The sequence below is a fragment of the Corvus cornix genome, chromosome 15 (assembly GCF_000738735.6).
Source record: "Corvus cornix cornix isolate S_Up_H32 chromosome 15, ASM73873v5, whole genome shotgun sequence".
Taxonomy (NCBI): Eukaryota; Metazoa; Chordata; class Aves; order Passeriformes; family Corvidae; genus Corvus; species Corvus cornix.
In genome coordinates this window covers 11,097,971-11,113,146 of record NC_046345.1, presented here as the reverse complement: position 1 = coordinate 11,113,146, position 15,176 = coordinate 11,097,971, and the positions used below count along the sequence as shown (strand labels likewise).

The following is a 15,176-nucleotide window of genomic DNA, read 5'->3' as shown; positions in this document are numbered from 1 at the left end:
AAATCCCTATTTTTGCAGGGAAAGCACGAGGGCACTCTATCCAAGTATTTTGAGCAGGAGAAGAGGAATAACGAGGCGGAAGTCAGGCAGAGGCTCCGGGTACCTGATTCATCCGCAGCCTGTGCTCCCAGCCGCATCTCGCCCGCCTGTGTTTAGTCTGTGTGGAAGCACAAATCACTGCGCAATGTCATCACTCTGCCCGGATCTGGATTTCATTAGGAGCCACATGATCGGCCCTGGCTGCTGCCGGGGGCTGGCCGCGCTCCCCCGGAGGAACTGCGCAGGATGCGGGGCGGGGGTCGGGGCGCGGGGCTGAATGGGCCCCTTGTCTGCAGCAGAGGAGCCGCAGCCGCTTCACTGGGGCGGGGGTTTTGTCTCCCCGAGGGGCTTGGAGACCCCGAAAATATCCTGAGGGGAAGGGAGTGCAGCCTGCAGCTGTCCCCTGCTCAGTTGGTGACTGCATGGGCACAGCAAGGGGGACCCCAGGACCCACGAGCTGGGGTCCTTGTCCCTGCCCAAAGTCAGGCTGCTGACACAGAGGGGCATGGATGCCAACTGGGCAGCCCCAGCCAAGGGATAGAAGGGGCTGGCTCCAGGCTGCTGCAACCCCTGCATACGGTCATATCCTTTACATCTCTTGCCTCCCATGGATCCTTTACATCCCATTGCAATCCTTACACCTCGTTGCACTCTCTGAATCCCTTGCAGCCTCCTTGCACATGCATTCTTTATAGTCTGCTGCAGCCCTTCCTGCATCCTTTATATCCCTGACATCCCTTGCATCCTTTTCAGCTCATTGTATCCCTTTTATCCTGCTGCCAGCTTTGTGTCCCCTGCAGCCTGCTGTATCTCTTGCATCCCGTACATCCTTTGCACTCACTCCTTGCTGCCTGTGGCCCCTGTGCACAACTCCCAGCCAAGCCCACACACTTCTGTCTCATCCCAGCTCATTCTTGGTTATGAAGCCCTGTGCAGTGACCTGGGAGCACTTGCACCAGCCAGCCGGAAGCCTCTGCAGCAGGTCCAGGGGAAGCAGTCCTGCCCCTTGCCCAGGCTCCCCAGGCAGGGTGTTGTCCATGGGGTGATATAGACCTGCCACCTCATCTCAAACAGACCTGACACCCTTCTCTCTGCAGGTGGCAAAGACATGAGATGCTCCTGGGCTGCTGAGCCACAATCCACATGAATTTGCCCTGGATGAGCTTCCATGTCCTATCCCAGGAATGACGTGCAGTCAGGACACATGGGTGCAGCATCTCCTCTGTGTCCCCATGGAACTTGGCCCAGACAACCAAAGCCTGGACATGTTTTCCAACATGTTTCCAATGATGTCCACTGCCCTTCCAGCTCAGTAGCCCTTGCTCTCCTGGCTACACCAGCAGCCAACTGGGAAGGGAGCGTGGAGGCTTCATCCGGCACCACCAAGAGCCAGTGACCACCTCGATCCAGGTCTTATTTTAGCTGCAGCTCAGGGGCGAAATTCCCGTTCAGATATTCAGTTCCAGAGGCCAGAGCAGGGGAAACACTTTTACTCTGCAGTGTTTAAATTGGAATAAATCCGGTGAGCCTGAGGCTGATGCTCTGGCAGTCCCAGCAATGCCCTCCCCTCGCCTGGGGGATGAGGTGAGGGCCCACACAAGGTTAAAGTGTGAAAAAGGAGGGGGCAAGGCTGGGGACAGGTGGCAAAGCCATTGTGGTGGGTGACCACTCAGCCAGTGCAGGGTGCAGTCAGAGGCCTGCTGCTGAACCCCCTGCTCCAGAGGGCTGGTGCAGAAGGGTCCAAAGAGGAGTTGGAGGAGACTTGAGGAAAACATCCAAGCCAAGCTGGCTGAGGAGAGACAGATCCAGCCTTAAGGAGAGGACCCTCCCAGACCTGGCCCTGCAGGGGTGTTGCTGCTCCAGGAGCACCCTGGCTCCAGTCCCGGTTCAGGTGCCAGCCAGGGACTAACTGCAAGCACCATGGCTTGGGCTGAGCTGCCATCCAGTCACCGGCTCTGGCCATCTCAGTCCACACCAATGCCATGGAGAGCAGAGCCACTGCTGGGATGCTCACCAGCTCTCAGCCCAAGAACCAGATGATGCTGACCTGTCCCTGACTCCACAGTAAAGGCAGTAAAGCCATGTTTGGTGCAGAACTGGTGGTGCATTGGCCTCTTCCAGTGACAGCTGGCTGCCTGGTGACACCACACTCACCAAAGGTTGGGGGGGCCGGCTCTGAAGTGGTGACTCAGAGCCATGGTGATGTGGCAGCTCTCCCAGGGACTCCAGGCTTGGACAGATACCTCCTGCAGGAGGGTGTGTGCTCAGGGTTCTCTGCAGGACTATTCCCCATGGCAATATGCCCCCATGCACCATGCTTCACACACCCCACTCCTGCTGTATTTCTTGTCTCCCTGCTTCTTCCCAGCCTCTTCTGCACCAGCAGCATGAGGAAAGCCCTGCAGCTGGTTTGGGGGCTCAAGAAGCAGCAGCAGGACAAGATCAGCCACAGATTCCTCTGTGCCAAGGTAAGGAACATCCCACTCTCCCAGTGCAGAGGTCCCATGGCCATATGCACCCAAATATAGCCTCATCGTGCCCAGCAGGAAGAGTCCCATTGAGCTCTTCCCCAGCCTCCCTCACTCCATGGTGGGGGTATCAGGGTGAGGAAGGACAGAGGAGCTTTCTCAGCTCTGTCTGTCTCTCCATAGTTCAATCCAGGCTCAGTTAAGGCTCTTCCTGGGCATCACAACCCAACTGCAGGATTGTTTCTGCTCTCAGGCCCCTGGGTCCAGCTGCTGTTTTTTCATCCTGGCTGCTGGCATGTTCTGGGCAGCTCAGGAAGGACCTGTACTTCCTCCACCCATGCTGTGTCACCTGAGCTGCTTGTGGCACCACTGCAAACACTGTTAGCTGGTCAGGGACTACCCCACCTCAACCAGAACCCACCCCCCAGGAGCCTCCTGCACATCCCAACATATCCTGATGTGCTCCCTGCCTGGACATACAGAGCATGGGACACCCCAGGTCACCGTACTCTCCAGCCCCAATCCCTATGTGTGCCACCCACCCACGTCCCCTACACTCCCAGACCCAGCCTAGGGCTGCAGATTGTCCCCAACAGGTGACCCATATGCAATCCAGCTCACTGAGCTCCTTCCTCCAACCCCAACCCCGTGTCCCTCTGTCCCTATGGCACTCATGCAGGTCCCAGCAGAGCACCCTGTCCCAGCTCTATCCCCACAGTGAGCTCACCCTGCATCCCCACCAGCATCCTGGCCCAGCAAAGATCCCAGTGCAAAACACAGCCAGGTACCTCATGGAGCACACACCAGCTCAGATTCCTGCCCCAGGACCCCCAAAATCCCAGCTTTGGCATCACCAGCCCTGCAGGCTGCAGAGGCAGCACCCAGAGCTGCCGGGCTAATGAGAAGTGCATGGGACTCACATCTGGTAGCAATTGAGCCGGGAGGAGCACTGGGGAGGGAGGAAGTGCAGATTTCCTGCAGCACAAAGGAAGGGAGAGGAATGTCCGTGGCAGAGCAGAGGCCCTGGCTGCCCCCTCCCTCCACCTTCACAGGCATGCACAGGCACCAGATCGTGCTTGCTCCTTTGCCGGCACTGCTGGAGAGTGCCCCTGGGCATGTGCCCTCCTCTTCCCTGGGCTGAGCCTCTCAGCTGTCCAGCTGCCCCCCTTTCCACCCACAGGCATGCACGGGCACCCCACAGCCACTGTCCACAGCCATGGCCATGCACTGCCAGAGCCTCCTGCATGGCCTCCTCCCTCCAGCCTGCTGCTACGCAGGGTTCCCACAGCAGACACCCCCAGGCTTGAAAGCCCCTTGAAACAGCCTTGGGAAGGGAGCAGAAGCCCAGTGAGCCATGAGAGCAGCGAAGTCAAGGCAGGGGCTGCACTGTGCCATGCCCACGAGGCTGTGACACTTGGAAAGGACAAGGCAGGTAGCATTTATGTCCTCACCAGTGCAGGCAGCCATGTCAGGGGAGGCAGCTGGTCTGGTCGTGTTTCAGGTGAAGCCTTGGCAACCATACCTGAGTGTCACTGGTTGCCAACAGAGCTTATCAAAGGTGTGAATGGCAGGTAGGTGTGGGATTTTGGATTGTGCTGCTGGGAGAATTCCCTGGGACAGCAAAACTGTGTGACAGCAGGTGGCACACAGAGGGGGATATTTAGCAAAAGCTGCCATCAAATCTTCATGGAGGAGCATGGCAAAGTGTTTGGGACGCTTTCATCCTGATCCAGGTTATTGCCCCAGCCGGAGCTGGGCAGCACAGCTCATAGCTCTGCATTAAAGGATCCTCTTTTCCCATCACCCAGCAGCTCAGCAGAGGCTGCAGCACTCAACCTCTGGCTGCTCCAGCACAGCAAAACCTCGTGGTGGTTCCTGAGGAAATCATTCCATGGAGGTGTTGCTACCAGGTTGGGGGAAGGACGGGCAGGGGACAGGCTGGACAGATGGACACGACAGGGTAATAAGGTCTAAGCAGCCCAGAGGTAGAGAGATCTGCAGTCAGCCCACTCGAAGCCTCTCCAGCACTTGGGATTTGGGGATCCTTTAATGGAAATTTGAGGCATTAAACTGGCGGGAAAAAGTAATATCTATTCAAGGATGTTTTCAGGATACCCCATTTTGCTGGAGATACTCTGTGTTCTCTCACATGGCCATTTCCTGTCCTCTCAAGCAGCAGCGCAGCTTCTGTAGGCTTTGAAGTCCTATTATATCCAGTATTTTAAAGGTATTTTTAACCCATTTCAATGAATCTTTCCTAATGCAAGACAGGAACCTTTTCCTGTGCTCTGCTGCCATGACTGCACAGCTCATCCTGCTCCAGTTCTCATCACCCACACCCCAGCACCCACGGGAAGCACCCATGACCATCTCAGCACGTAACAATGTGTATTCAGGGGTTGGAAGGGATCTGGGCAGCTGTGCGGCCTCGTCCTTCCTAGGGCACCCACAAACATTGCCCAGCATGACTCTGGCGCAGTGTTCATAGACAATGTTCCCCACTTCACAGGCTGGAATTACTTCAGACAGTGCAATCCCACCAGTGCCGGTGACGCACCACATTTTTGGCCGTGGTTGAAGTTATCCTGTCACCCACTTTTGACTCATCCACTCCAAAGAGGACAAATTACGTCTGAAATGCTTCTGATAAAGTAATTTAAAACATCTGTAGCTGCTTCCAAGCCGGAGCAGCGGGACACTCCGAGATTCCCGCCCGTGCATCCCATGGGATGGGCTGGAGTGGAACCGCCTGGAAATCTCCGGCCGGGGCTCGGGGGGCCGGGCGTAGGGGTCCCGGGGCAGGCGGGGGCGGTGGCCGGTGCTGCCGCCGCGCTACCGGGAGCGGCAGGGACCGGGGATGTGCGGGAACGGCGAGCGGGAGCGCCGGAACGCGGCGGGGAAACCGGCGGGGTCAGCGAGGGGGCGTGGCAGCGGGGCGGCAAATGGGCTGGGCCACGGGGAGGGGTCTGGGCCGGGATTGGCAGCTCCTGGGGGCGCGGCTGTGAAGGCTGGAGGGGCGAGGCCTGCGCGGTTCGGGGGCGGGGCGGGGCGATGAAGGTGCTCGGGGGCGTGGGGCGGGCCCGCGCATGCGCAAGTTCCGGCAGGAGGGTGAGGCCGCCCGCGGCCCTGCGCAGGCGCAGATCGGAGGAGGACGGTGAGGGAGCGGCGCGGGGGTAATGGCGCGGTCTGGAGGGTTCGAGGTGGCCGAGCAGCAGCAGCAGCAGCAGGTGGTGCTGTCCCGGCAGCAGGAGCGGCATTACCGGCTGCTGGCCGAGCTCCAGGCGCTTGTCAAGGCGCTGCCCAGGTGAGTGGAGCCCGAGGGGGGCCACAGGCCGCTGCCGATGCCGGCGCTGACCCGGTGTGTGCCCGCAGCGCCTGCCAACAGCGCCTCTCGTACACGACGTTGTCCGAGCTGGCGCTGGCGCTGCTGGACGGGACCGTGTTTGAGATCGTGCAGGGGCTGCTGGAGATCCAGCACCTCACCGAGAAGAACCTGTACAGCCAGCGGCGGCAGCTGCACAGCGAGCACCGCGGTACCGGAGGCACCGGGGGGGTAGTCCCAGGCCACTGGGGGGACCGGAGAGGGGAGCACTGGGGCGAGGGGCACAAGGGTGGCCGTTCTGGAGCACTGGGGGGACACAGGGAGTGGACAGCTCAGGAGAAATGGGGGTAGTACTGCAGGGAAGTGATGGGGACGCTGCGGGGGGAAATGGGCCTGGGGTATCTCTGTGGTAGGGAGGAGATTCGGGGGGTACTGAGGGTGGGACGTTGTGGGGACGGTGGGGGGGCACCAGGGAGACAGATTGGGGGGGCAGTGGGGGCTTGGGGGTGGCACTGGGGAACGAGGGGGTGAGTTGTGTGGGGACTGGGGGGGACAGTGAGGGGGTGGGAGGTGACATTGAGGGGGCAGATTGTGAGACAGTGGAGGACACTGGGGGTGACACTAGAGGGCACTGGGGGTCTGCGGTGGGGACACTGGGGGGGCTGGGGATGACGCTGAGAGGGGCAGGTTGGGGGGGCTTTGGGGGTGGCACTGGAAAGGCAGCTTTGGGGGGCCCTGGGGGTGGGTTGTGAGGGCACCAGGGAGCTGTGGGAAGGGCACTCGGGGGAGGGAGGGGTGGAACTGATGGCACTGGGAGCACCTGGCAGTAGTGTGCCCTCCTGAGCGCCCCCCGTGCCCATGGCAGGGCTGAAGCAGGAGCTGTTCCACCGGCACAAGGAGGCCCAGCAGTGCTGCAGGCCCCACAACCTCCCACTGCTCCGTGCAGCCCAGCAGCGTGAGATGGAGGTGAGGGGGGCTGGGCTGGAGATGGAGGTGAGGGGGGGGGGGGTCGGGTGCAGAGCTGTGTCTCTTCCCAGGGCTCTCACAGCCCCATTGCTGCAGGAGCATTGCAGCATCTCCAAAGGGTTTGGCTATTCCTGCCCTGCAGCCTCGGGAGACACCAGCTGTCCTGGCTGGCCTTGCTAGCACAGACCTAGGTTCCCCACCCCAGTCTAGAGGCCTTCTCCTCCTGCTTTACTTTTTGTCTCCCCAAGGTAGGGGCCCAGGCTCTTGCCACCCCAGGTGTGATCTGTGAATTTTGGAAGCTCAGGAGCCTTCTCCAAAGGCAGTGCTGTCCACAGTACTTTAATGATCCATCATTATGGTGGGCTGAAGCCTCTATAGGATAGGAAGCAAGTGATAGAAAACGTGCAGAAGGCACCTGAGATCTGCCATAATATTGTAACAAGTCAAAAGCAGAAAATACTCAAAAGAATCACATTTTACTGAGTAGCACTGATAAGGAGGAAACACCTCGAGTTTCATAATTATAGTAATAGTTTCTGAGAGCATCCCAAGGCATTTTGAGAAGATTCAGTCCCAAAGGACTTTTCTGTCACCTGTTGGTGATAGATAGAGGCAGTTTTATAATGTAAGAAAATGGCAAGTAGCAGATTAATATAATCAGTGGAGTTGAAATGTGGGGGGAAGTTACTTTGGTCCACATTAGGCGAACGAGAACTGTTTTCTGCCTTGGCCCATGACAAGCACCATGTGAGCACAAGCTCACTGTTGGATCCTTTGGTGTTTCCACGTTCCTCATGTCCGTCAAGGTGACTAAAGCCAGGCTGGACCTCTGGTACTTGTCCCTGTTACTTTTGTCTCTGAGTAATTTAGACTTGCAGCAGTAGTATCTACTGCCTCTCTTAAATGCTTCCAGTATTTCATTAAATTGCTCAAATATGTCTCACTTCTCTTTGTCTTATATGCTGTGCAACTTCCTCCCACTTCCTCCTACCTGCCCTCTGCCTTTCTTCTGTTTTCCTCTCCCAGGTGTTAATAGAGTCACTTTTTCCCTTCTTTATCCTCTGACAATTCTGCCATAGAGCACTTTGGGAACAGATTGATCATCTCAGTTATATCTGATATGTGTCTAATTGGAGCTGTGCTCTGTGGTTAAAGGTTTCCATGACCACCTCCCTCGAGACAGCTTGGGATTGGGCTCCCAGGACAGGTAATACAAGGTGTAGGTTTTGGATGTTTGGCTTCTCTGTGGAACCCATGGCATTTAGAAAAGCTTAGCCCATCATACAGGGTCCGTGGCCACCAGGGCTGAAGCAAAACCTGTGTTTAAGCCTCAGATCTGTCCAAGATACGGCACTTTTCTCTAACCTGGAATTAGATGCCGACACTAAACAATGTGAGGCACTTAAATTTGGGGGGTTTTTTCAAGCCCAAAGAAAGTCATTCCTCCAGCACAGTAAGTGAAGGAGACAATGGCACACTGAGGTGGGTGGGAGGAAGGAAAATCTGCGGAATGGGGATTCAATCTGTTGTATCTCCCACAAAGAGCATGAACCCCTGGACTGAAGAAAGTGTGAGGACAGAGCTTGCGTAGGTTCATTCCTCAGCATCCTGTGGTGAAGGAGCAGTCATCCCTCTGCCTTGCCTTCTCTTGGGGCTGGAGTTGAGTTTCTTCCCATTTATTGCCATGAGATCCTGCCCTGAATGTTTTCTCTGAAGCAGCTTTTGTATGGTCACCTTCTAGTGGATCCAAGTTCTGCATCCTCCTTAATTGCAGATGGTTTTGTGAAGGTTTCTCACTGTGACATGCTAATTGTGGGCTCTACATCCAGGAGAGGTTCCAAGAGGTAGCTCCTGCCCCATGTGAGTGATAACTGCTCTTTGTTAGGTCACACGTTTTGCAGAGAGCTGTGGATACCCTTGCTGCAGACAGACCTCAGCCTGTGCCCAGACTGTTCATGGCCAAGAGATCTGTCACACAAATTCTGAATTTTCACCAGGAATTGTGGCAGGGTGGAGGCCTTCATCTCCCCCTAAGGGCTTTTTAACCACCAGCCACTGCTGTAGGGAATCCTGGGGTTTGTGACTTCTGCCTTTCTGTGCAGTGGGGATAGTTTAACCACGTGGATGTTTCCAGCTGAACATGTGCCTGTGTTCTCTGTTACAAAGGGACAGCGTTGCACGAATGAAACATTGAAACTTGTGGCTTTCCAGAGAATCACAGAATAAGCTGAGTTGGAAGAAACCTACAAGCATCATCCAGTCCAACTCCCGGCCCTGCACAGGCACCCCAACAATCAGCCCCACCCTGGGCATCCCTGGCAGCGCTGTCCAAATGCTCCTGGAGCTCTGGCAGCCTCGGGGCCGTGCCCATTCCCTGGGGAGCCTGGGCAGTGCCCAGCACCCTGTGGGGAAAGGACCTTTTCCCTGATCTCCAGCCTAACCTCCCCTGACACAACTTTGAGCCATTCCCACGGGTCCTATCACTGGTCACCACAGAGAACAGATCAATGTCTGCCTTTCCTCTTCCCCTTCCAAGGAAGTTGTAATTTCAGTAAGTCTCCCCTCAGTCTCGTTTTCTCCAGCTGAACAGACCAGGTGTCCTCAGCTGTTCCTCATATGGCTTCCCCTCAAAGCCCTTCACCATGTTCATTGCCCTCCTTTGGATGCTCTCTAATGGCTTATTTGTTTCTTATTTCTTGCAGGAGAAGCACAGAATCATGGAATGGTTTGGGTTGGAAGGGACCTTAAAATTCATCCAGTCCCACACCCTGCCATAGGTGGGGACACCTGCCACTATCCCAGGTTGCTCCAAGCCCCATCCAGCCTGGCCTTGGACACTTCCAGGGATGGGACAGCCTCAGCTTCTCTGGACAATCTTTGTCAGTGTGTCACCATCCTCACAGGGAAGAATTCCCTCTTAACATCTAATCTAATCCTGCCCTCTCCATTTGAAGGCATTCCTGCTTGTCCTGTCACTCTATCCCTTGTCCCAAGTCCCTTTCTTGCTCTCTTGGAGCCCCTTTAGGCACTGGAAGGGGCTCTAAGGTCGCACAGGGGCTTCAGCCCTTGGAGCATCTCTGTGGCCTCCTCTGGACTGGCTCCAGCAGCTCCACGTCCTTCCCGTGCTGGGCTTCCAGAGCTGGAGCCAGCTCTGCAGGTGGGGTTGCACCTGAGCAGAGGGGCAGAATCCACCCCCTCACTCTGCTGCCCACCCTAGGAAAATGAGCCTGTCATTGTGTTTTGATGGGATTTGATGATTCCTGGTGTTCCCTGTGGCTTGCAGAGGAAGTCTGCTGCTCAGTGCAGCCTGGTGGGGGTGTATCACCTCTGCACACATGGAGCTCTTTACTTCAGCTGTACTCTGCTTGTGCCCTGCAATCCTGCTCTCTGCTCCCACTCTTGATTTCCAGCGTGCCTTTGGCACCCATAAGTTTGCTGGGCTCCATTTCTTCTCTGGAGGCAGCACAGAGGCTATCTGCTGAAGGTTGAGCAGATGTTGGTGAGGCAGGAGTGGCCATGTCCTCCTGGTTGAGGCTATTCTGGCAAGGTCCTTCTTTCATAATGTTCTCAGTCTGTCAAAAATAGAGCCCCAGCGTTCAGATCTTTTCACAAATAAATAGGATCTGTGTGGGGTTTACAGCTGCAGTTCCATATTAGTGTCCAGGGAGGCATCTTGATGAGCTTCAGTGGCCTGTGTTATTCCTCCAAGGCTTCCTTCAGCCTCACCTGAGAGGGGCATGTAGTTCTTGGGCCAAGCACAGCCATAGCTCAGGTGGTAACTCATCAGAGAAAGTGATTCAGACACTGATCAGTTCTTCATGGTCTTTTCTGGCCTCCAAACACTCGGAGAGCAGGCTGTTCCCATGACTTCCCTGCATTTTCTTGAGTGATAGCTTTGCAGGTGGAGGTGTTAAGACCTGGGGCTGTGCTGGTTGCCCACTGCTATCCTTGGACTCATCAGGAGAGATTCAGAGCCTGGTTGCTCTTGGGTTCCAGTAAAAGTTGTAGAGATGAGAAAAAGCCAGGAAGAAGGCAGATATTTCACTTTCACATTGGCTGTTCTGTTTTCCAGGCCATGGAGCAACAGATCCGAGAGGAACAGCGAATGATGGATGAGAAGATAGTCTTGGAATTGGACCAAAAAGTAATCGACCAGCAGAGCACCCTGGAGAAGGCTGGGGTGTCTGGCTTCTACATCACCACCAACCCTCAGGTTAGCAGGCGAGGTGTTTGGACAAGAGCTTGGAGTGACAGGACAAGGGAATGGCTTCCCACTGCCAAAAGGCAGGGATAGATGGGATACCGGGATATTGGGAGGGAATTGTTCCCTGGGAGGGTGCTGAGGCCCTGGCACAGGGTGCCCAGAGAAGCTGTGGCTGCTCCTGGATCCCTGGCAGTGTCCAAGGCCAGGCTGGATGGGGCTTGGAGCAGCCTGGGATGGTGGAAGGTGTCCCTGCCCATGGCAGGGGTGGGAATGGATGACCTTTAAAAATCCCTTCCAACCCAAACCATTCCATGATTGTTTGACAGTACTCTTGGCTTAGTATCTTTAATTTTTTAAAAAATATCACTGTAGATAAATTGGGGATGGCTGTGTCAGACAGAACAATCCATCCTTTGCCTCCCAGCTGATGGGTGGTGTCCACTGGACAGACCTTGTACTCAGTTCATAACCCAGGTACCACTTGGCAGCATTCCCAACTTCCTGCAGTATTTTTTTCCATTGTGGAGGGAAGAAACACTGTGCCAAGAGCCTGCAGTCTTGTGACTCTCAAATGGATCTGAAAAGCACTAAAATAATAAATTTATTGCTTTTGTATTCAGCTTAGCTGTAAAAACTGCCTTCAAGACTGTTTATTAGGCACCTTGTTCATTCTTGCATGTGACTTGCTGGAGCTGATGATCTCAGGTTGTGATTAAAGAATTGTTCCTAGTTTCCCCAGTGCATTTGCTCTCAAAACATCTGAGGAGTCACCTGGGTTTGTCCACGTTGTCCTTATGCCACTGCAGGAACGAAAAAACTGAAAATTCCCAAGTCCTGTTCTAAAGCCATACAAGTTTGCAGGGAACACAGAGACAGGCTGTTCTTAACTCTGTTTTTTCAGCTGATTAAATGTCACTTTGATAAAGACCTACTGCTGAGAAAACGCGGCTTAAATGAAGCTTAACAGGCATTTTCTAACACCCACCCACACGACTCCCAGTTGTGGAGCCTTGAACAAGCCTCTCATTTTTTCAGTGCTGCTATTCCGGCTGTATAATGCAGGGAGCCCCTTCTCTCCCTCCTGCCCTGCCCTTTATGTTGTTTTTGTAAGTAATAACCCTTACCAGGGTTCCTGTTTGCTGGGTTTGTGTATGTTTGCCTTCAGGACAAGTGCCAAGCCTGACCCGCATCTTGGCTTGTGCCTGTGAGTGCCACCAAGAAATCCCTGCTGGAATCTGTTCATGCAGTTGCTATCAGCTGATGTGTTTCCCCCCAGTCTGTATGAAATGCTTCCTTGTGCAGGGGATATATTTTTACAGAAACAGATTTTTATTTCCATAGCTCCGTGTCTGCAGGGCTGACTCACAGACCTACACTTGCGAATTAGTGGCTCCACCATGTTGTCTCTGAGCTAAACATAACTAAAGAACGAGCAGATGGCAAAGGAACCATGAGCTGATGTTGGTGTCTCCATTTGGTTGTGGTCCTGGAAAAGGGAGTTTTCCAGGAATGAGGAATGAAATGCCTGCAGGGAATTTGATGCACCAGCACAGCCATGTGTTGCACCTGCCTTGGATCCCACTTAGAGGGTTCCCAAAGCAATCCCTCCTCTTCTGGCCCTTCTGTGCTGGGAAGGGGTCGGGGAGTTGGAGATGCTGTGGAGGATGTGGGGAGGGGCCTGGAGAACCTCCTCTGGGGCTGCTGCCCCTCCTCAGCCTGCAGAACTGGCCAGCCCTCATAGCCCCTACCACGTTTATCATGGTCAAGAAAGACCATCTCTGGATCCTTAAGGAATCCTCAAGCACTGGGATTCCTAAGACAGCCACAGTTTGCAGCAGGTCTGCTAAGATACTACTGCTCTGTGTTTTAGAGAAACACTTAAACACAATGAAGCCTTTGGTTTTTAGTTGCCTGGTTGATTTTTTTTTTTTTTAATTCCCTAAGAGCAAGTAGCTCTTGAGGAGGTGGTACAGGCCAGTCGTTCCTGCAGCAGGGAATGGGATCATCTCCTTGCACAAACGTCTCTCTCCCTTTACAGGAGCTGACTTTACAGATGAATTTGCTGGAGCTGATTCGGAAGCTGCAGCAGAAGGAAGCTGAGGCTGAGAAGACTTCTTCCTGAAAGAGCAAATCTGCTGTTCATTTCCCAGAGTTTTTCCTCAGACTTTCCTCTAAACAACAGACTGTCCATGCATTTGCTTTTTATTGTGTCAGGAAGAAGCTACAGGAGTAGAAGAAATTGCTGAGGCACTTCGATTAGAGCTGGGGCAGGCAGAGCTCAGTGCAGCCAGGGGGTGCTTGGGAGCCTGGGGATGACTCTCTGGCTCAGCTGGGAGCTGATGGAGCATGGTCACCTGCCAGGAATGTCCTGCAGCTGTGCTGAAGCCATCACTGAGCCAAGGCTGGGCTGAGTACTGAGGCAGCACACTGAGCTCTGCTGTGTGAGGGTGACCTTATGTTTAGATTACATAACTGGGGGGGGGGGGGGGGCGGAAATTCCAAGGATATTTCTGTGTGTTGTTGAGGCAGAAACAACCTCTTAGGCAGACCCTTCCCAGAGTCTCCTCCAGGCTGGTACCAGCATTAGCTATATTAGTTTATCTGTATGCTGGCCAGCATTGTCTGTATTAAAGGAGGATTTCAGAGCTCAGCCCAGAGTTACTGGACTGGTGTTTTCAGTGTTCCCACTGACTCAGAAAGCAGAGCTTTTGTTTTGTTCTTTTAAACCAGTTTCCAAATTAAGAGAAATAAAACACTCTACTCTCCTTTCTGAGGCTGCAGCTTTCTGAATGCCAGTGGTTGTGTTTGTCCTGTCCTCAGTTGCTGAGTGTGGGGCTTATGGTGCATTAGATGGAAGCTGGGGAGGAACCTGGAGTGTTTCTGAGACCTTTCAGAGTGTTGGAAGAACTTGTGGGTGGCCTTATGGTGCAGAGAGCTGGTCCTGGAGGAGACAAACAAGATCAGAGCTACAAGGACCAATGAGGTTTTTGGAAATTCAGGGCTGAGGCCTCCTCCCATTTCCATCATGTGTGGGTGTTCCCTCCCCATGAGGGTGATGCTGTTGAGGTTCAGCAGCTGGAGACAAGACCTACTGCTTGTGTGGGGTCTTCACCTCCTGGATGAAAATCCCTGTCTGGAAGGCAGGCTGGTGTGGGACCTGCACCACTGCAGCGTCCCCACAGACCTCCTGGAACTGTGTTGCCCCTGGACCCTCACGTGGGAGGTCTGTGCTACACTGCTGAGAAATGGTGATGGGCAAGGTGGGCAACATTCCCCTCTGGAGACACCTTCATTCTCCTGGGAGGACACAGGGTAGTCACTGGTGCAGACCGGGTGAAGTCAGCATCTGTGTTCGGGTTTGTGACCAGAGCTATTGGCAAGGAAATTGCTGCCTGAGGTGAGGATGAGGAAGGCAGGGGTGAACAATGGGTTCTGTGGCAGGAAAGGATGCCCAGATGCTGGGGGCCACACTGCCTCCTAGAAGCTCCCCTTTCCTCTGCACAAGAGCTCTGGAATGGCTGGAGCAGCAGCAGAGTGAGGGTGTGGCTGGAGGAACTGGGATTGAGGTTACTGCTGGTGGGTTCAGCCTCACTGCGCTGCCCTGTGGGGCAAGGAATGGAGCCCACCTTGGTCCAGAGCCCTGCGTGATCCAGAATTGCTGCTGTGTCTCCAAGGAGAGCTGGTGCCAGGAATCATGGGAGCTGTTCTGGCACTGCCATGACAACAGCAGCTCTTGGGCTTTCTGCTTCCACCATCTGTTTGTAGTTGGCTCTGCCAGGCAGCTGATCAGATCCAAGCTGAAGTTTTCCATGCCTGTTGTCTTTTTTGGGTTTCAGAAAGGCCAAGGTGGAGAGCTGCAGGGGGTCAGATGGGGATAGCTGGTGGGAAAGGTTACCCTAAGGGAGCAAAGCCCCTGGGATGGCTTGTGATCAGGTCAGCAGGATTTCACCAGAGGAACACTTGCTCAGCCCCCTGAAACTGGACAGTACAACGTGGAGGATACTGCTATTTTTTCCAAGCTAGTGTCATTTTGTCACCAGAGGGTGACACCATCCCACAGCGTTGCCCCCGCCACTGCAGCTGTGGTACTGGCGGTAACACGGGGCAGACCTGGTGAGAGCGACCCAAAGGGGCTAGAAATTCTGCTGGGCTTTGGCTGTCTCAGCTCCTTGGTTCA

The 15,176-nt window shown here is 54.6% G+C and overlaps 1 protein-coding gene across 1 annotated transcript; it reads left to right on the top strand.

Annotated features, from left to right (window-relative positions):
• The first annotated feature begins 5,617 nt into the window (after window positions 1-5,617).
• Window positions 5,618-13,769, top strand: LOC120410847 (protein DGCR6). The gene is made up of 5 exons (XM_039561173.1): window positions 5,618-5,811; window positions 5,880-6,040; window positions 6,695-6,795; window positions 10,868-11,008; window positions 13,038-13,769. The coding sequence occupies exons 1-5, from the start codon at window positions 5,684-5,686 to the stop codon at window positions 13,119-13,121; spliced, it is 615 nt and encodes a 204-aa protein (XP_039417107.1). The 5' UTR covers window positions 5,618-5,683; the 3' UTR covers window positions 13,122-13,769.
• The last annotated feature ends 1,407 nt before the right edge of the window (window positions 13,770-15,176 follow it).

What these genes read in the sequence shown, in the direction of transcription:
- LOC120410847 (XM_039561173.1), top strand. Translation starts at nt 5,684, where the DNA reads ATGGCGCGGTCTGGAGGGTTCGAGGTGGCCGAGCAGCAGCAGCAGCAG. An exon ending in GCTGCACAGCGAGCACCGCG is followed by an intron (nt 6,041 to 6,694) that starts GTACCGGAGGCA and finishes TGCCCATGGCAG; the next exon opens with GGCTGAAGCAGGAGCTGTTC. An exon ending in ACATCACCACCAACCCTCAG is followed by an intron (nt 11,009 to 13,037) that starts GTTAGCAGGCGA and finishes CTCCCTTTACAG; the next exon opens with GAGCTGACTTTACAGATGAA.